Genomic DNA, 22,569 nt, shown 5'->3' on the forward strand with positions numbered 1-22,569 from the left:
CTGAGACTCCAAATGGGGAGGGGAGAGCAGGCATGTTCGGTGCATGGCAGCATGGTATGCATGTGAGGGCAAGGGAGAAAGTCGGAGGTTGGAGGGAGGCTCACACCATCGTCCCTTCAAGGCATGGGGACTATGCATGTGAAATTTGGCCCAATTCTTTCATTGGTGCGGTTCAGAATTCTCTTTGATTGTAGGTGAACTCTAAATCCCAGCAACTACAATTCCCACATGTCAAGGTCTGTTTTCCCCAAACTCCACCAATGTTCATATTTGGGCATATTGAATATTCATGCTAAGTTTGGTTGAGATCCATCATTATTTGAGTCCACAGTGTTCTCTGGCTGTAGGTAAACCACAACTCTGAAAATTCAAGGTCAATGCCCACCAAACTCTTCCAGTATTTTCTGTTGGTTATGGGAGTTTTGTGTGCCAAGTTTGGTTCAATTCTATCATTGGTGGAGTTCAAAATGTTATTTGATTGTATGAATCCCATCAACTACAACTCCCAAATGACAAAAATCAGTGCCCCCCCCCCCCCCCCCACTCCAACCCCACCAGTATTCAAATTTGGGCAAATCGGGTGTTTGTGCCAAATTTGGTCCAGTGAATGAAAATACATCTTGCATATCAAATATTTACATAGTGATTCGTAACAATAACAAAATTACAGTTATGAAGTAGCAATGAAAATAAGTTTATGGTTGGGGGTCATCACAACATGAGAAACTGTATTAAGGGGTCACAGCATTAAGAAGATTGAGAAACACTGGTGTAGTGGATGTGTATGCCATCGATTTACTTGTTGTCTTACATCCAACTCGTGGGTGTATTTCAGAGGAAGGAACTAACCAACAACAATTCCCATGGATTTCATTGGGGTTTTTTAAGGCAAAGAATATTCAGAAATAGTTTGGCTAGTTCCTTCCTCTAAAATATAGCCTACAACACCTGATATGTGTAAAAGTAATGCTTTTGGGTTTGGAAAGATTGGCCGTTTACAAGAAACATTGCTCAGGGACGCCTGACTGTATTTACTCAGAATTGTTGAAGGCTACAGACAATGCCGTTGCTGTTACCCATTTTTGGAGAATACCATTTACAAAACTGTTTTCCTGTGCAATATTATAACATTGTGCACTGTTCTGAACCATCCTTTAAGTTTCTGCACCACTCTGAAATAGGTGGTGGCACTACCATTAATGTAACTATGTAGGATAATTTGTAGTAAATATAAGAGTAAGTAAAAATGGTCTTGTAGAGGAGGAAAGGACAGCATAAAAATGCATAGTTCTCTTGTCCTGTAAATATTTTCTTGGTATCAGAAATATTTTGTGAAGCAGTTTCCTTCTGTAAAATATTTTTTTTCTAAGTGCTCAAAATACTTCAAATTAGCTTTCGATAACCCTGCAAAGTAGGTCAATATTATTAGCCCCCTTTTCAGGTTGCCCATTCATGGTTACCCTGCACTTTCAACCAGAGCAATTCCATTTAATTTTTTTTCATTCAATTTACCTAGTGTGCTATGGTAGAAGTTTGCATCCTTATTTGTAATTATTGAATACTCACAGATAAGAGTAATGCATCTCCTTTTGTTTTCTCTTGAGTATATAAACTTTATATGCAGAAATGTCATGTGCAAGATTTCATCCTGGCTTTCTGAAAGCACAGAATTGCAAATCAGAATTGTTTCTATTAAGGACCTGATTCTTAAAGGTATTGAGTATCTTCAACTCAATGAAGCCAAACACTTGAAAGCACTTGACATCTTTGAGCACTGGGACCTCATCTGAGTTGATGGATGTTTCGCCTTTGATATAGAATCAGGTGTCTGTATTCAATCACTTCAGAGTAATTATTATAGTCCATATTCTAAGTGTTCAGTCTTTTGGATATTTCCTAATACTTGAAGAACTAAGAGAGTACAATCATTGAGCAGAACGAAAATATATGCTTCTGGAATAATCAGTACACTGCGTTATTTCAATAAATATAGATCTGAGGCAGAGCAATATGTTTCAGAAGGCTTTGAATCAGAGACAGGATTTTTTCATGCAATCAGATATGGTTTCTTCATCTTGTAGTCTTTGCACATTTTCTTCCCACTGAAGTTGTAGATGTACATCAGTTTAGTCAAAAACAATACCTGAATAAATATAGAAGAGTCTATTTCATGTTTAATTTGGAATTAATTAACAGAAATAAAATCATTCAAATCTCTCCCCTCTCCATTGGATATATTTTGATTGAATATAATGATTTGTATTGTATTCTGCATTTGCAGAATTGATTGTAAGGAAATCCTGCCTCCCCCAACAACTCTTCTTGCTGAGGCTTGCATTCCTTTCCCTAAACTATTAAGTACCCTATATACTTGAGTATAAGCCAAGATTTTCAGCTCTTTTTTAGACTGAAAAAGCCCCCTTTAGCTTATTCTTGAGTTAAAGTTATTTATTATTTTACTCTGTTGCTGTTGTTGTTATTATTACATTTATTATTTTACTCTCTTATTATTACATTTACATTATTTTAGTCTATTATTATTTGTATTAAATTTATTATTTTACTCTATTATTACTATTATTTCTACATTTACATTATTTACCCTATTATTATAATTGGAAGGATAAGTTAGCACAGTTACATTGAACAATATTAGAATAATAGTTTAATCAGAGTTAGATAGTCTTATCTTAAATTACATTTTATGTAAATATTCAAAAACATTTAACCTACTGATGCCTCTGTTAATGTAGTTTTATTGGTATCTATTTTTATTTTGAAATTTACTAGTAACTGCTTCATTTCCCATGATCTGCTTATACTCGAGTCAATACGTTTTCCCAGTTTTTTGTGGTAAAATTAACATGCCTCAGCTTATATTCGGGTCGGCCTATACTCAAGTATATATGGTAGACTAGATTCTAATTTAAAAATGCAAAAATGAAAGAAAGGAATTACTTTTTAAAAATTACACTTGGGAATTAAAAAGATAAGTACATAATTTTGTGTATGGACAAAATGGTTGAAATACTGACTATACTTTTGGTATAGTCAGTGTCTCATGTACATACTATGGAATGCTTGAAGTACATGTTTCAACTTCCCATTTAAACACGATTTTGGAAATGGGCACCTTTTTATAATTAGAATTTTATTAATTTCTATATAGATTACAACAAAAGAGTGAGAACAATAAAGTATAGGAAAGTGAGGAAATAAAGGAAAAAAAAGAGAAAAAAGAAGAAACACAAAAATTTACCAAAATCCCAAATAACCCAAAAATACACAAAAAACACAAAAAGAAAAAAATGACTTCCATTCCATCTTCTTGGATCATATCTTCTTATTATTCAAAAATATAAAATAAGTTCAAAAAAAATTGTCTCTCTTGTTTCTTATTTTCCCAAATTGTCCAGATATTCATGGAGATTATCCCAATGGGCACTTTTTATGGAAAGTGTGGAAGCAAGTGTTTAGGTGCAGCATGGTGCAGACAAAGTTGCATCAGTCTACTTCAAATAGACAATAGGATGCATTTCTCATTTACATGTTAACCTATCATTCAGTAGACAAGTCCCATTTGGTGCATTTCTTATGTATAGACTCAAAATAAACAGAACTTTACATATAAAAAGGTAAAGATTTCCCCTGACATTAAGTCTAGTTGTGTCCGACTCTGGGGGGTGATGCTCATCTCCATTTCTAAGCCAAAGAGCCGGCATTGTCAGTAGACACCTCCTAGGTCATATGGCCAGCATGACTGCATGGAGTGCCATTTCCTTCCTACAGAAGCGGTACCTATTGATCTATTAACATTTGTATGTTTTCAAACTGTTGGATTGGCAGAAACTGGGGCTAACAGAAGGAGCTCCCCCCGCTTCCCGGATTCGAACGGCAACCTTTCGGTTAGCAAGTTTAGCAGCTCAGCGCTTTAACCCACTGTGCCACCAGAGGACCCTGCTTTACATACATATACATCATTGTATAATTACCTTGTATTATTAAGTCAACTTTACATATAGCTGAGTTAATAATACAAGGTAATTATACAATGATAGAGATTGAACACAGAATGGAGTCAAATATTTGCCTGTCTTAATTTAAAGTGAAGATATCTTCCAAATAAAGAAACAAAGCGAAATGAAATGAAATGAAACCACCCAACAATGTTATTCCGTATAGTTTTACGCTAATTGGAACCCTCTTAACCCGGAATGAAGCTGAAGGTATCGCCACCTCTCTCCAAGCGAATTTCTCTCTGTCCTCTTGTTTTCTTCTGTCCCTTCTACACTGAAACATGACTGCTTCAGTTTTGCTTCTTTTGCCACCAAATTGGGTAATCAGATTAGGTTTGAAGCAATGTCAACAGTTAACATCAGTTCCAATCAATCACTTCCATCATGTAAGGAAAGAAAAAAAACACTAAGAAACATGGACTTTGATAGTACTACATCAAGTATGACATTGACTTTTTTTTAAAAAAGATTTTTTATGGCAAACCAGTAAAGTATAATTTGTTCTAATTCCTATTAAAAGAATTAGTTTCTGAGATGCTCTGTTCCTGAGCATTTCAATGTATTTGAGGGGCTCAGGAGTGACAGGGTTGCCAGATGACTCTGTTTGCAGGATGAGGCCCCATATGTGCTGTGATTCTGAAACTGATCTCATTAAGTCTTAACAGGTCTCAACTGTCAACCCCCCTTACTTTTAGTCAATTTTGCAACACAGGATGGGAGAGAGCGAATTTATGAAGCTCCTTGTATAGTTTATACGTAGTATTTATACAAAACCCATAAAGCATTTTGAAACAGCTTTCTCTTTGTTCCAGTTTAATAAGCAGAAAATAATGGGATATTAAAAACAACAACAAAAATGTCAGTCACAAAATAATTTGATTGCTGCAGATTATGTAACAACCTGCAAAGGAAAATGGAGTGATATTTCTGTATAGGAAAATATTTTTGGAACCTTTTACACAGACTTTAGACAACTGCACATCTTTGCTCTTCAGTTGATCATTTTATTTTCCTCTTAAGATGCTGTTTTCAGTTTTCTTTTTCTACCCCAAACACAACTATTGTACTAATACAATGGGTTCACATAGCCTGTGCTAGATAAAATGTCAGTAGAACTGGCATTAAAGATTTTAGTGACATTGGTCTCTATTTCAGTGCATGTTACTTGAGTTCATAACAGGGTTGCCAGATGTCTGTTATTTTAAAGGAATATTGCAGCTTGCAAAAATGTGTCAGAGCATTACAGCTCCAGAGAGCCCCATAAAACAGATAGCGTAGCTTGCAATGTTCTTTATTTTTGAATCTTTGATCCATCGGCCCTAGCGTGTTCTGTATTAATATGGAAAATGGCTTTACACTTCACTCTTAACTTCCAAATAGTACTAATTATTGCAGCGAGGTACAGCAAATGCTTACATATGAGGATATATTTTCAGAAGGTCTTATTTTTTTAAATTCTGAAATGCTGCCTTTTACCATTTTAGTTAAATGCACTGGTACTTAATATGCATCAATAAATAAACTTTCAATTATTGTGCAGTGAGCAGAGCCAGGATAGCAATCTGAAACCAATGGGCTAACTAGTAATTATGCCAAATAGTTTTGATGCATACGATCATTTTTTACCAGAGGGATGATGACTTTGCTGGAAATTCCTAATAGCTTTTAAGGTCAGTTCTGAAAGAAAAGAAGATATTTTGTACTACAAAATTTAGCCTAATAAGGGGGGGGGGGGAGGGTTGTGTTTGTTTCATTAGAAAGTTTCTGTATTAGTTACACCTTGGTCTTTAAATTGGTCATTGCACTACACTGTGTTTTAGCCCTCATTTCTATCTTCCGAACTTTCCTTTGTTTACCATATGGTTCTTAAGGTAATAAAAATGTTTGTCATATTATAGCATAACTTATCATTGACTTAATTATGTCACCACAGTATGTAATATTAAATGTTTTGGAGATCCTGCTGAAATATATTTCACCACAGTGAATGTCACTGTAGTCATTTTTCTAGAGTTTGGAAAGTTACTTGCCAAAAGTAAATAGTTACAGTTAAGAGTTTGACCATTATCCTTTACCTCTGTAATAAGCTACCATTACAGATATTGTACAGTGGCACAAACAGAACAAATATTTTAGCCTCAAGTCTCCCGACTACAATACGGAAACAATAATATGGACTTATTTTACAGGGTAGCCATAAGATTGGCAGCAAGTTAATAAATGTGGAACAATTCATACATCATAAACCTAAAATACTATGTAAAATGCTGCTACTATTGTTAGGCCAATTTTCCAAGGGGAGAAAAAAAACGCATTTAGATCATCTTCATTGGAGTGGGACAAGAGCAATGAATGCGTGCAGGACTGTAGCCATTGTGTTAAAGCATGTTCAATACTGTCTTTTCAATTAAGCTTTTAAAGTAAATTATAACTACGCTTACTTACCATTCCCAGCTGCATAAACTTAAAATTTCTCTCTTTTTTGCAGAATGCTTATCCATACACATAAAGATAAGCATCAACCTATTGCCATTGTAGAGCTTTTACATATAAAATTGGTACTCTTCTGTGATTTGTAGTCACTCAAAATCTGTATTTGTGAAATGTAAAAATAATTTTAAAAAGAGGGATAATCTGTACTTGTTAAACAAGCTTGGCTCATTTATTAATTTCCTTCTCTTTCCTGAGTTAAACTTTGTTGATTGTTTGCTTCTGGCTTGCTTTTATTATTAGTTTCAAATTAATGTCCAATAAGCCATTGAGTGTCATTTCTTAGTAGAAACAAATCCTTCTCCAACTGTACTTGTTTTTCTTTGCTCAAAATGAAAACAAGCCTGTCAGAAGCAACTTCCATTTTTGGAAAGGATGTCTGAGTTATGCAATGCAGGTCAAAGGTATAGCAGTTAGCCAGATCTTTGTCAGAATTTTGCATAATATTAGGATCCTGCCTGTACATTCTCATGCAAAGTAAGACTGTTATTAATGCTAACAGGTGAACCTCAAGAGCTTAAAAAAATTCCTACGCTAAGTGACCCCACAGATTAGCAAAAGCATGCCTATGTGCATCATATTAACAAATCCCATCCCAAACAACCCCAATTCAAATGAACAGGGCTGCAATAAAATATATTTACAAATTAATCCTGTTGCTCTATTAATTTATTGTGTAATTACAGCAATTCTTCCCACCTTGTTTTCAGTATTTCTTAATCATTAAGCTGGAAGCCTGACAGCAGTGCCAGCCCTGGCATGATTCTCTTTGACTAAAACCTTGTAAATTAACACAATTAGCACAGCATCATGCTGCTAATTAACTTCCTGTGTCTGGTGCAGCGGATGTGCAAACAAGAAAGAGGGAATCAGAAGGGAATAAACATGCCATTCTGTTACCAAACTGTATGCTGTGTTAGGTTGAGCTCATCAGGGCTAAGCTGGTCATGTCACAAATGCTGGAGTCGGGCAAAGGAGAGCTAAAGGGGTTTGGGAAGAAAAGCCAGACAAGAAGGGGTACATGCTGTCAGAAATAGACTGCAGGAATTCATAAGAGAACCCCCTCCCCCCATGTCACAGATGTTTCATTTAGACTAAGCCTTCTTATCTGAGAATCGGTGCCAGAGGGCACGAGGCAGGTTGTGAAAAAATAAATATGACTTTTTGTAAAACGAGCACGAGATTACCGAGGCCTGCCTTAATGCCACCTGCCATGCACAAGTAAGGCTGGAAACTGCTTTTCTTTTAATGCTGGAAAACTCTGCCTGCCTTGTCTAGTGGATGACCAAAACAGAACTAAAGAACACATGATGGCATGATGAATTCTGCTAAAGCAGAAGATTCACTGGGCTACTAGGTCTGCACCCCATGAACTGCCACCCCACCCTTATTTTTAGTGCCTAGGCCATGTTTAATTCTCTCTTTTCTCGTGCCCCTCTCTTCTGTAGGGACAGGGAGTTGGAATAGGGAAAGCAGAGAAAAGACCGATAGACAAGTGATGCTTGGGCTTTGCTTCTCCCCCGCCACTCCCCCCCCCCCCATCCTCCCTGAGCCTCAACAACAGAACAGTGAGGCAGAGAGCAGCCAGTTGTAATTCATACCGAGTTGTAGGCTTTGTGTGATGAAAGCAACGGAGCGCTGCCTGGGAGATTGCTTTGCTGCACTCCACGAAGCAGATTTGAAACTGTCGTGGACCACTTTAGATGAGAGTTGGATTATGGAATGACCTGCTATGTCTGTGTCATATTGTTCTGCGCAGGGTGCATTATACTGTGCTAACTAGGTATTCAGTACCAAATAAGAAAGGTATCCTAGATGTGATCTGTCGGCTGTGTCTTGTAGGTTTTTAGAGGGGGAAAAAATCTGTTAAAATTTAAAACTAAAACTGTGATGAGGAAAGACAGAATGTTCAGGGTATCTGAGAATGAGTTACCTAACAATGATTCCGTGCCCAGGAAATAAAATGCCTATCGTCATCTTAAAAAAAAAAAAAAAAAACACAGCTTAGTCTGTCTTTTAAAAAAAATCAAGCTTGGTTAAGAAATGGATTCTATTCCATTTAAATGAGCAAAATATGCCACATGGATGTTAGTGTGTCTTTACGAAGATGTTGATACTCTTAAAGACAATTTTCATATTTATGACTTTAAGTACTCTGATGTCTTTAAAAACAGAAATCATTTTATCTGTAAAGGAGAAAATGTAGTGATCTAGTCTTTTTTTAAAAAATGAATTATTCCATATCATTGTTAATTTTGTTTCTTTCCTGCCTCCCCACACCCCACCCCAAATCCTCAGGCTTGAAGATGCAGTGGACGCCAGAGCATGCCCAGTGGCCAGAGCAGCACTTTGATATCACCTCCACGACCCGTTCTCCTGCCCACAAGGTAGAAGCTTACCGCGGACACCTGCAGCGCACCTACCAGTATGCTTGGGCTAATGATGACATCTCTGCTCTTACTGCTTCAAATCTACTAAAAAAATACGCAGAAAAGTATTCTGGTATCTTGGAAGGGCCAGCTGAACGGCCCATTCTGAGTAACTATTCAGAGCCTCCATCAGGACTGGTGAATGGTCGCAAGAGTGAGAGTGAACCTTGGCAGCCTTCTTTGAACTCTGAGAGTGTTTATCCCATGAACTGTGTCCCAGATGTTATTACTGCCAGCAAAGCTGGAGTAAGTACTGCCCTCCCTCCAGCGGATGTTTCTGCCAGCATAGGGAGTTCACCTGGGGTGGCCAGTAACCTGACAGAACCTAGCTATTCTAGCAGTACATGTGGAAGTCACACTGTACCTAGTTTGCATTCAGGGCTCCCATCTCAGGAATATGCTACTGGATACAACGGATCTTACTTGCATACAAGTTACAGTGGCCAGCCAGCACCTGCACTTCCTTCACCTCATCCATCCCCTTTGCATAGCTCTGGGCTTTTACAACCGCCCCCACCTCCGCCACCCCCACCAGCCCTAGTGCCAGGCTACAATGGGACATCTAACCTTTCCAGTTATAGTTATTCCTCCGCAAGCTATCCCCCTCAAAGTGCTGTTGGGCCTGGGTACAGCCCTGGTGGCGCACCTCCTCCTTCAGCCTATTTGCCTTCAGGAATCCCTGCTCCAACTCCTCTCCCCCCTACCACAGTACCTGGTTACACCTACCAGAGTCACGGTTTAACACCTATCCCACCCTCTGCCCTGACAAACAGTTCAGCAAGTTCACTCAAAAGGAAAGCTTTCTATATGGCAGGACAAGGAGAAATGGACTCCACTTATGGAAATTACAGCTATGGCCAACAGAGATCTACACAAAGCCCCATGTACAGGATGCCTGACAATAGCATTTCAAATGCAAACCGAGGAAATGGTTTTGACAGAAGTGCTGAACCATCATCCTTAGCATTTAAGCCAACAAAACAGATAATGGCATCTGAACAGCAAAGGAAATTCAGCCAGTCCAGTAGGGCTCTGACACCCCCTTCTTACAGTACTACTAAAAATTCACTGGGATCGAGAGCAAGTGAACCATTTGGGAAATACAGCTCCCCTGTAATGAATGAACATAGTGATGAACATAGGCAGCTCCTTCCTCACCCAATGCAAGGCCCGGGACTTCGTGCAGCTACCTCATCTAACCACTCTGTGGATGAACAACTGAAGAATACTGATGCACACCTCATTGACCTTGTAACCAATGAGATTATCAACCAAGGACCTCCCGTAGACTGGAACGATATTGCTGGCCTAGATTTGGTAAAGGCTGTCATTAAAGAGGAGGTTTTATGGCCAGTATTGAGGTCAGATGCATTCAATGGGCTGACTGCTCTACCTCGGAGCATCCTTTTGTTTGGACCTCGGGGAACAGGCAAAACATTAATGGGCAGGTGTATAGCCAGCCAGCTGGGAGCCACTTTTTTCAAAATCTCTGGCTCTGGTCTTGTCACAAAGTGGTTAGGGGAAGGAGAGAAAATAGTTCATGCCTCCTTCCTTGTGGCAAGGTGTCGCCAGCCCTCAGTGATTTTTGTTAGTGACATTGACGTGCTACTTTCATCCCAAGTGAATGAAGAACATAGTCCAGTATGTCGGATGAGAACCGAGTTCCTTATGCAGCTGGACACTGTGCTCACTTCTGCTGAGGACCAAATAGTAGTAATTTGTGCCACCAGTAAACCGGAAGAAATAGATGAATCTCTTCGAAGGTACTTCATGAAACGACTTTTAATCCCACTTCCTGACAGCACAGCAAGGCACCAGATAATAGTACAACTGCTCTCACAGCACAATTACTGTCTCAATGACAAGGAGGTTGCACTGCTTGTCCAGCGTACGGAAGGCTTTTCTGGACTAGACGTTGCTCATTTGTGTCAGGAAGCAGTCGTTGGCCCACTCCACGCCATGCCAGCCACAGACCTTTCAGCCATTATGCCCAGCCAGTTGAGGCCCGTTACATATCAAGACTTTGAAAATGCTTTCTGCAAGATACAGCCTAGCATATCACAAAAGGAGTTGGATACATATGTTGAATGGAACAAAATGTTTGGTTGCAGTCAGTGACAAGTCTTTTTTTTAAAAAAAAATGTAATGAATGTTGGTGCGCGCACACACACACACACACATACACACACAAACCTGTTACATAGGGCATGGAATCCCTTTTTCAGTGGTATTAAAATTGTGAAAGGGTACTGGGAGAAGGGAAATAAAAAAAAACATTATCACCTTGCATCTAAAGAGCCAGGTGTAGTCTTGAAGGAATAGTGCATCAGACAAGAGCTGTTGATCTGAAAAGCCACAGATGACAGGAGGCATCTGTCGATGCTCCGTTCCGTTCAGTCTAGACAACACACTCTCATCGTGAGCAAGGAGCCAAGTGGGTTGAATTTTAGATGGACATGAACCCTGTGTGTTGATTCCATTCTGCTGTTCTTAAGATTTAGTTGCTGTCAAGTGCCTGAAGTGGTGCTTTATTTTTTTTATTTTTTGTTTGTTTGTTTGTTTGCCTCACAATTACAATGGTGGCATGTGCTAATATAAAGAGCTTTAACTTCAAAATGTTGTGGGACTAAAGAAATGAATGCTTGTGTTGCGACAGAGAACCAGTTTACTTTTTTCCCACTTGTTTTTGTTTTCACTTTGGCTAGTTTAAGAGCAACAGTATTCCTCAGTCCTGTCTGTTCTAAAGTATTAAACTAAGAACAGGTAAAACAGGGTAATGGTAAATCTGGATCTTAATTTCTGCAATTCGTTTTTTAAGTGTTCTGTCTGCAAAAAAGAGAAAAAAAACTCAGGAAAGTGATTGTGATTTGTACAGTACCTCAAAGGAATGTGTTGAAAGCACTATGTACTGCTGAGAGTTAATAGGCTAGGCTTCAATGTTACTTTATATTAAATATGTATGTTTACCTCAAAAAGTTGGGAAAAAATACAAGGAAAAATACTTTGAATGTATCCTGGAGCAAGCTGAAAGTGTGCTATAAATTAATCTTTGAACCTTTTAAAATAGGAACAGCGGGGGTATCACAGTGTTTAAAAGTAACATTTCTTTAAAAAATAAAAACAATATTGGAGATCAAAACAGAAGAGGAGTATTTTCATGGCAGTCGTGTGTGAAAGTCCTTAGTCCTTGACAATTTTGTGACAAGTTGGTAGTGCACAGACAATAAGAAAGCCACCCTGTCGAATTATGTCATCATCTGGGACAGTCAAAGGCAACATCTAGTTAGGACTCTGAGAAGCAAATTACCTTAGACTCCAGCAGCTTTTATATCTTGGTTAGAGTTGTGGTGTCTTGATTATTTCATTGAGTCAGTCGAACAAAATCATTCTAGGTCACTGAGATTGCTTATGGGTTGCAAAGCGGTTTCTGGCAATGCAGTAAAGAGTGACCAAACAAAGAAGCGAGACAAAACTGAACCTTCAAATTGCATTTCTCTTTCTCGCCATTCGTTTTTGACACACAAATGAAATGTTGTTTGCTTGTTTTTATGTGTGTGTTGCCTCTTCTGTTTTTCAAGACTTAATCATGCCCATTAGAAATGTTCCAGCCTGTGTCTACCATTTTATTCCTACCTCAATTTTTGTTAGTATTACTTTTTGTCAGACAGAAAGGAATGGGACATTACATTTCATCAGGAATGCGCATTTGTATCATGAATAACTAGTGCATGTTTCCTTGAAAATCAGTTGCACTGTGTGTTCAGTTAGCTTACTCCCAAGTAAATATGCGTAAGATTGCCATCAAAAGACAACATGGAAGGAGAGAGCATGACAGTTTCCTCAGTAAGGGAAGCCATTTGCCTCTTTGCTTTTTGTCAAGCCAGGACTATCTTCCCTCTGGAAAGGCAAGCATTTGTGGCATTCTGTACATTTTGTGCCCCCACTCCACATTGTCTTTCTTTGTATTCTTTAATGTTTTTATAAGCAATTCTTTTTATGACAGCTGATTGATGTTGGTAATGCCTCTGCACACTGTAGCAATCTGAGCTTTTGCAGCCACATGAGCAAAACAGTCTTTTCTATATATATATATATATATATAATTTCCGTTTACTGTAAAGCGGCAGTAGCTGAACACTAGCAAGGCCCTGACATTTAATGTTACTTTAAAATTATGTCCCTTTGAATACATGAAACAAATGCACTGAAAAGCCCTTAAGAAGAAGAGACCAATAAGCTACCTGGTTATTTTGTGTCTTTAAAGGTTTTGTCCAGTTATCACACTTGGCATTTAGTCAGCCAAAACATTAGGGGCAGGTAAGTTAACAATGGGTAGGTGGTTGGCATTTTATTTATGATGAATCCATCCCTTTTAATTCCTTAAAATATCTTTTAATCTCCAAGCAAACAAACCAAAATGTACATTCTACCCATTTCATTTTTTTCACTCTAAAGGAAAAATCAGAAGGTCCATTAAAAAAACAAAACAGTGCCTTTCACTGATGAAGATATAGTAAAATTAGTCTAAATAGATGCCCTACTTTTTGAAGTATGCCTCCCTTTCTCCCGTCTGTCCCCTTACATCTCTCTTCCCTGATCTTTTCCCTTTTTTTGTTTGGGAAGCCCAAGTATCCCCTTTGCAGTAGAGTCATATTGATCTTGCAATCAGGTTTACTCATGTAGATTGTGGATCAATCTTCTGCCTTTCAGATAACTACATTTTGTGTTTATTATCATGCTGTGCTTATTTAAAAGACCCGAATATGTTTTTGAAAACAAACTATATTTACATCACAAAATCTAAAAATCCTTCTCAATCGATATTACTAAGTAGTTTTGAGTAAACAAAACCCAATGCAGAACAACAGCTTACAAAAATTATTTTCCATCCCAATACCCATGTTCTAATTAAAATTGTTTGATTTCACTACCTTTGACTTCACATCTCCCTATGTATTTTGGAAAAGGAGCTGATTGTTCAATGAGGTTTAAAAATAAAGGATTAGATGATGAAACTGATTTTTTTAAATCAAAGTCTTTTCCTACCAAGTATTGTCCAGCTGCAGCTAGTGGGGTTATAATGCTTTACCTAACATAAGAAGAATAGCTCTGTTTCCCTATCGTCCTTCTACAGGCAGGAAGCAAGCTATAACATCCTATCACATCTCAGCCAATGGAGGTTCCCTGGTAAATGGAATCGCTCAGCCTTTGTCCAGCCTGCTCAGACCCCATTTGCTCATTTTTAACGAACTCTCTACACTGGGCTGGGAAGCCACTGCTTTCACAGTTCTTATGTGAATAAGGCCTTTCTTTTCTTGTGCTGCTACATTCTCTCCCACATGGAATGGCTATCCTGTATGTCTCATTACAAAAGAAATGGATCCTGAGACTTAAGCTTCCAGGATATTTGGATGTGCCATGAATGAGAAGACTGCTTTTTGTGAGGGCGTTGATATGGCCAACACACAGTGATGTTCTGAGAATTTAAAAGGACTGAGGGAAGAAAGTGTCTGCTGTCTTTTTCATTCGGCCAGGACTTTACCTCCAATGTGTTTAAACAAAGACTCTCAGACAGGGCTGCCAGATTCCATATTTAATAGGTATTCCGTGCCTTTAGTAGAAGGGGAAATGTTATAGTTACAGCTTCTCCCATCATCATATCTCCAAACCAGTTAAACATTCACTTGCCAAATTCTTCCTGCTCTTCAACTGGTAACTAATTGAAGGCATCAAATCCCAGGTTAATAGCTTTTCAGAAAAGTATTTGAATAGTTTGGAGTAAACCACCTACAAAATTATGCTTGTGTGGGCCTTTCCAATTTTGCACTAGACAAAGTTTCTTTTTTGCAATTGCAGCAAGAAGTCCAACAACAGTAAACGCAGGGAAGAATTATCTGCCTGCCAAATTATCAATGTGAATGCAAATATGCAATATAATGTCCTTTATATAAGTTTGTGCAGAAATACTCTATTTCTGGCATGTTTCTCAGCCCAAAATATTTAGACCATTAGGGACAGTAGTGAAAAGTTTGCTGACTGAGCTGATCAATGGAATGTGAAGGCAGTTTGAGGCTATTTACTTTTGCACAAAATATTTCTCTATTAGTCAATTTGTATTCTATTCAAATGCAGATAGATGGATAAAATGGTTTTTCTTGTGCATTTCAAACCCATCAAGGAGAAAATAAAACCTCCCAGTAAAACACATAGGCAAAGCACCATCTGGGAAAGCTAGCTCATCTGTCCAGGGGCTATGCTCTGTAAAATAGTACAAGGTCATTTTATATGAGCTGGCGTAATACTTTGCTAGGCAATTTTCAAAAGGAGATAATCTAGTGTAAAAACCCCAATTAATTCCAACAGATGTTGGTAGATGGTAATGTGTTTACATGTCAAAAGCAGGAAACAAAGGTTTCTATGGCCTGCAAATGTGTGTAACTTAGAGTGGATAAATGTTATTGTATAGGATTCATTCCAATCAACACAGGCTGCATTTCTGTGGCTTTCTTTCTCAAAGTGAGATCTCAAAAACAGTGTGTTGAGGTTGACTTTAAGTTTTGTTTCTAGTCCAATCCATTGGTTCAATTGAATTATATCTCACATATCCATTTGAGAAATTATTGCAATTCTAAAATATCAAAGCAGAAGTGGGAATTGTGTTAGCCCTCCAGGTGTTGTTGAACAGCAACTTGCAACAACACTGGTTGGCAACTAATGGTGAAGAATGCTAAGAGTTACAGTTCAACAACATTTTGAAGGTCACATAATGCCAACCCTTGTAGTAAGATATAGACTATATACGTCAGCCTTCTTCATTGAAACATCTGCACAACTTCCATTGACATAAATGTGAGTTGCACATGAGTGCTCTTACTCACCTCCCATTCATTTCAATGGGATGAATGTGGTCAAAACACCTGCTCAAATGTGTGCCAGACAGATATGAAGATCAACATGTGTTCCCCTTTCATCTTATATGTGTGCATGTGTTTATACAATGTTTGTGTGTACCTACATAACCTGAAGGACTTTTTAGGTTTCTTTTTCAAATGAATGATGAAAGCTTTCGGTCCCTTAATCATTTGCAGATTTATATACAAAGCACATTAGTAAACACAGAGCTAGCAATATTTCTGGGCTCAAAGAAATAGCTGTACTGGGGATTAGTCAATACATGAACTGTCTCCCACTCTGCAAAGACCTTTGGTTGACATTCGATTTTGAACCTGCCAGATACATTTTTGTGAACCAGGGATGCTGCATCTTTAATGAAGAAGTCTCTACTCTTTCCCCTGTTTTTAAATACAACACAAGGAGTGTAGAACTAGGCACTGCAATTGTCAAAGACAATTAGACTGAAAGCAGGAAAAGTTCACCTCCCTGTCTCAATGATATGTAGGATGTCGGCAGTGTGGGTCAGCCTTGCTACAGAGCTGCGTGAGAATATATGAACCAGTCCTATAGAATGTTAAATATTTATAAAATGGTTCTGTTCTACACCAGGGTTGGGAATATAGTCATCCCTCCTTGTTGTCTTTCAGTATACAAAGAGGCAAAAGTTTATTTTCCACACCTAAACTTGTGTGTTTATGTTTATCTCACCCACCCCAGTTGTCCTTCTTGTTGTTTATATGCTGTCATTAGACCTTTTTTTTCTGGTGGCTTCGTTTATTTTATATCTATATATCTATGTATCTAGATTTTCCCCAACCGCCACATTGGGTGTGTATTCAGACATTGTTCTTTAAAAAACCATTTCTACCTCATTACTACATATTGTACATGTAGTATTTATTTGTTGTCTTTTTTTGAATGTCATGCATTTCGTAAGAAAGACTTGTCCTTGAACTTGAACAGTCTACCTCAGAAAGACTGTCTCTACACTGAACAGTATTAACAACTGAAGTGATAAGAAGCATTAGCAAAGTGTGGCAGGGTAGATAATGCAGGGGGACTTGGGATACTGATGGACTTTTTAATTGTACTCTTGTAACACAAGATTGCTTAAAGGAACTTAAAGGAAATTATGCACTGTGCAGATCGTTATCAAACTCCCACTTTTTGGCATGCTATAGGAAAATGCAGCTTTATTACAATGAACCCTGATTTGGGGGAAAATGTCAATTTCCTCAAGCATTCTTTGCATTGGCAATCTGGCTACATTCTATTACTGTACTCTGTTAACTGACATACAGTACACCTTGGCTCTTAAACTAAAAACAAATGATAGTACTTAAGGATTATTTTTAATCTTCGGTGATGTAAAAAAATGTGTCACATGCTGTTAAGACTGTACGTTTATCACATCCTGTATACTAAAAAAGAAGAAGAGAGATGGCATTTGTAAGGTTTCAACATAAACCAAAAAAAAAAAACAAATAAAAAGAGGCACTTCCCAAAGGACTTTCAAATATGGGCTTCAATCCTGCGCGGTATTACACATGTCTGAATCCCATTGCAATTGACTTACCCATGCACCGAGGTGCACAGGATTGCAGCCATGGAGTCAAGGTACTCATATGTTCTGTAATCAAAACGGTTTTATTGCTGATTCTGCTTTATAAACATGCTTGCTTTTGGAAGTAATTGTACATGGATGGCACATTTGAAGTACTTTGTATGAAGTATTTTATATTTTATTATTTATTTTTGCATTATTTCCCTCCCTTCCCCTTTGTCTCTATCCGCTTTGCATTATTGTAGGAGAAGGAAACAACTTGTGCGCTCTCTCTCTCTTTGTGTGTGTGTGTGTTTTTTAAAGAAAATACTGAAATGGGTTAACCAACCCCAATCAATGCATGGACCTTTCTAGTTGCTTGTCAGCAAATTGTGGATCTTTTTACAAAAGCAAATGAACTGTGACAATCCACAACTCTCACAGATGTAAATGCAGAAATGCATCTGAAAATTCTTGGTATGCCTGACAATCTGTTCTTTAAGTTCCATTAACAAAGTAGCATCAGATCCTTTCCTTTGCAGTTTCTTGAAGGAGTATCATTGTCTTGAAGATGTCTAGTGTAATGATTAAGAGGTGGGGGGATTATTTCTGTTTGTTTACTGTATTAAGGTGAGGGATGCCATATTTCTCGTCAACTAATAGTAATCATCTGGGGACAGATTTTTATTATTATTATTTTATTTTTGTTCAGGCTCAACTAAATTAAAATTTCAGTGCACTTTGCTTTCCTGGCCATATTGATTTTATTTGCCTAAATTGAAACAATGTGTTGGGCTTGACCAGATTTTGACCTCTCAGATGGGGAGAAAGGCCTCTATATTACATATTTCTTTGGATCCTTCTGGTACTGTTTGGCTTATTTATTCAGCAAGTACAAAATCATTTTTGTTGTGCATTATTTTGCATCTGCCGAAACTAAATGTGATATTATTGCACTCATTAAAAAAATGAAACAATCCATTTCTCTTGGAAAAAAATGACAAGCTTTAGATGATGAAAGCTTAAATTATCCATCACTTGCAAAATGAATTCATATGATTTGTGAACATTATTAATGTAAATGAGACATTTCTGCTTAGATTTTTTTATTTTGATGGGATCATTATATGGTTGATCATATGTGTGTAGGAAGCTGCTGTACAATTAACCTGGAGATCTGAAAATGCTTTTTTGTCCTCATTGTTACAGTTTCAATTGTAATCCATGCATCTCATTTTCTTGGGTGTTAGCACTGTTATATTAAAGAAAAAGAATAAAAAAACAGTGCTCAGTATTGTAACTAACTGTCCCTACTGAATATTCCTTTTCATAAATACTTGCTACCACAGGGAAATTAAGTTTTCATATAGAATAACTAGTTTCAGTAGTAATCATTGAAGAATTAAAAAAATAAAAGTTGTGGTTCAAGGCAGATATTTTTATGAAAAGTTTTCTCTATTGTAAAATTTGTTGTATATGGCTATGCTACTATCATGGAATATGAAAAAGAACAAGCATACCTCAAATAAAAGAATTCTGAGTTAAAAAAATAATTGCTTACTGATTTTATTTCTCCAGGTTCTCGTGGCACAATGCTTATTCTCTCACACAGTTACAACCCGTCAGTTTATGATTTACTATGTCAACAGAAATGTAGAGTCAATGGCTTTTATCGCTAATTATAATGTTAAACATTAAACTGAACACAGTGAACTGCATTGTAAACATTATTTAAAAACACATTCTATCACTTAGGATCATAATCTTTCTCCATTAAAGATGGAGCTATGCATAGCGAGCACCATATCTCTTTCAGCTGAGCCTTGTCTCTCCTCTTTCGTAATTTGATACCCAGTCCTCCTTGTTTGGAGCTACTGCACCTTTACTGAGAAGTTGTAGAAGGGACATTTGTCCCACAGACCTCATATTCCCTTAACTGAAGAGATAAGAAAGTTTGCCACACAAGTAAGTTCTGGTTACATCTGCGTGCTCCAGATGGGATCCCATTCAGAGCTGACATTCCCTGACATCTCACAAATAACAATAATAGTAATACTTTATTTGTAGACTGCCCTATCTTCCCAGAGAGACTCGGGCGTTTTCCAACACATATGGCAAACATTGAGTGCCAACACAGACATATAGCAGACATATAGCAGATTACATCAAAACATGATATCACAAAAAATAGAACAGCCACTACTATAAATTCAATACCATACTGCTCTGGCACTGCGAGATGCAGAGCCAACCATAAGAAATGGGACCACAAAGTGGAGTCCACGACGTGTGAGTGTGGAGAAGAGCAAACCACAGACCACCTTCTACAATGCATCCTGAGCCCTGCCACATGCACAATGGAGGACCTTCTTATAGCAACACAAGAGGCACTCCAAGTGGCCACCTAATGGTTGAAGGACATTTAATATAATCCCAAGGTTTTTTTTAAATTTTGTGTTTTTTAAATACATTACAACTGTACCCTTGGCTTGCTTCTGATATGATAGATGGATAGATAGATGATAGATAGATAGATAGATAGATAGATAGATAGATAGATAGATAGATATCAAACTCAATACAAAACCATGGTATATTCTGAAAAACATGACTGACAAGGAAGCCTACTGTTTTAAAAATGCATGTTATTGCTTGTTGAGATGTAGTTACTTTTACTCAATAATAACTGAGCATAGTTTAAGATTAGTTCAACAGTTGGCATCTTTCTTCCAGCTCATTGTCCCTAATTTGATAAACACACATGAAATAGGTCATTAGAATAAAAAATAGTGTCACATAATAGTTACGAGGTGATCATCCCCTTATGTTGTCAGTTTGATATATTGGAGCATTCTGTATGATTTCTTTCTAGGAAAACCTATCTTTTCGCCATTTGATAATAATTCTTGCTGCAAGAAATAAAGAATTCTTGAAAAATGTCATTTTTTTGGAGTAGAACTGAACAGGTTTTAAAAGCTGGGACCTTAATAGGTTTTGGAATGAGGCTAATATAGCAGAAGCTATAAAGTTTTAGTGAATGTGTGGAAATTATATTACTCTTCCCCTCAGGTCCTCTCATTTTTTTTTCCCAGTCAACTTAAGATTTACACAAAGCAATTCTTCATTTTTGATAAACTTCTGAAGGCTCCCGCAGTAGCTGCTTAAGGTTCATTAAAATGTAATTAATTAATGATTTGCTGCTGAATAGCTGCTGACTGTGGTTTTCTTTTCACTTGTCTGACAGCATGAGTCACAGTTGCCCTGCCAACATGAAAACTATTTGCAGACTATAGCACCTATCAATGAGGGAGCCTCCCCCTCCCTCCAAATCTGCAGTCATTTGCATAGGAAAGATGCTGGATCTCTGTCTGTGGCAAGAGATACCTCCTGTGTGTTGACAAGGGCAGAGCAAGGAGTGGGTGGCATTTTTCAGAATTTGATTTTACATATGCAAGGCGTATATATTAGTGCAAACAAGTGATCAACCAAAAAATTTAAGCCGAATTTTCTAAAGGTTGAACTTCATTTTAGAAACCCTCTCCAAAATATTTTTAAAACACTGTTCTATTAGACATTTATACTTTTTCTGCCCCGTCTTTTTTTTTTTTTTTGGCATGTGTGCTTGGGAAGTCAGACACCAGAAATGGCGTACTGAAATTCCTAGGGCCCAAAGGCCATGAAATCTGCCTACTTAGGCCTGAGGAATTCACATAAAATGCAGAAGGTAAGGTACTTTTGTGTCTATTTTGCAAGCAGTAGTAGCTACTCATATAAAAAGTTCTTGCTCTATAATACTGCTTTCAAATGTTTACAAGGAAGGCAGCTGCGGTTTAACTGCTGATGTGTTTGCTCTAATTTTGTAGAAGAGCTTTTTAAAAACTACAGTCGAATTGGTAATTATAATGTTAAACATGCTTTCATTTCACAGCAAAGTAAAAGGGAGAAAACACACCATCAAGCTTACATTCTCTAGGCTGAAACAGACACTTCTATCCCATTAATAAATGCGGTTTCAGAGATTTGCTTGCTGAGAGCCGGGAGTCTGGCTTGCGCTGTATCATGAGTTAAGCGATCGTAGTATTTCTTGTGAAGCTAATCAACAGAAGCCCAAATGTAAGTCAAATTTAAATATGTTCTCGCAAACACAAAGGATGCTCCTTTTGTCATACAAAAGATAAATTTGAAAGAATGGATTAATTTTATAAAAAAGAAATAGAAGCAAGAGTCTGCTTGGAGAGTGTACTAAAATCTCATTTCCAAATTAATTGTGGGGAAATGCGCCAGTTAAGCACTTATATGTCATTAATACCTTATAATTCTTATGCTCAAACCAGACTATGTATATCATTTTATTGTAAGTATAGTTAGTGTTTGGTCTAAATACCATGAAGGCGCCAGATGCATCTGATTTTGGAAGCTAAGCAGGGTTAGTACTTGGATGAGAAAACACTTAATACATTAAGCTATATTTCAGCCCCCGGTGGCACAGTGGGTTAAAACACTGAGCTGCTGAACTTGCTGACCAAAAGGTTACAGGTTAGAATACGGGGAGCGGTGTGAATTCCCGCTGTTAGCCTCAGCTTCTGCCAACCTAGCAGTTTGAAAACATGCAAATGTGAGTAGATCAATAGGTACTGCTCCGGTGGGAAGGTAACGATGCTCCATGCAGTCATGCCAGCCACATGACCTTGGAGGTGTCTACGGACAACACCGGCTCTTTGGCTTAGAAATGGAATGAGCACCAACTCCCAAAGTCATACACTAAAACCTTTACCTTTACTTATATTTCAGTATAGGGGCTGGCAAACTACCTCTGAGTATTTGCTGCCTAAGAACACCCTATAAAATTCAATTGACAAACCTGAAGGCATCTCGCACACATGCATCTCACAAGTAGATATCCCAGGAATGAAGATTCAAAGCAAGTTGGGGGCTTTCAGATGGGAAGAAAATAAAAACTGCATTTAGTGGCTTGCTAAGTATAGATCTCGTCACCTAGATAACATCAAATTCACAGTTAAGATAAGAACTTTTCTTTATGATTCACAAAGATCCTTGGAAGCTTTCACCTCTACCCAATAGGCTTTCTTAATTTGGTTTCTCTTCTTCAGTTTACTTATTTAACAAGACTTTATTTATATTTCTCAACTTTCTTTTAAGGTGAAGTCTCCAAATGGTGTTTTATAAAACAACCCAT

General features: G+C 37.6%; 1 protein-coding gene across 3 annotated transcripts in view; it reads left to right on the forward strand.

Annotated features, from left to right (window-relative positions):
* The window catches only part of FIGN (fidgetin, microtubule severing factor), a 152,739-nt gene extending 133,814 nt beyond the window's left edge, over nucleotides 1-18,925 (forward strand). For all 3 annotated transcript variants that reach the window (XM_060778068.2, XM_060778077.2, XM_060778060.2), the window contains one exon: nucleotides 8,805-18,925. In XM_060778068.2, coding sequence (XP_060634051.2) covers nucleotides 8,805-11,053 — 2,249 coding nt within the window. In that variant the 3' untranslated portion in view covers nucleotides 11,054-18,925. The remainder of the gene's footprint in view (nucleotides 1-8,804) is intronic.
* The last annotated feature ends 3,644 nt before the right edge of the window (nucleotides 18,926-22,569 follow it).

Source organism: Anolis sagrei, chromosome 1 (assembly GCF_037176765.1).
Source record: "Anolis sagrei isolate rAnoSag1 chromosome 1, rAnoSag1.mat, whole genome shotgun sequence".
Lineage (NCBI taxonomy): Eukaryota > Metazoa > Chordata > Lepidosauria > Squamata > Dactyloidae > Anolis > Anolis sagrei.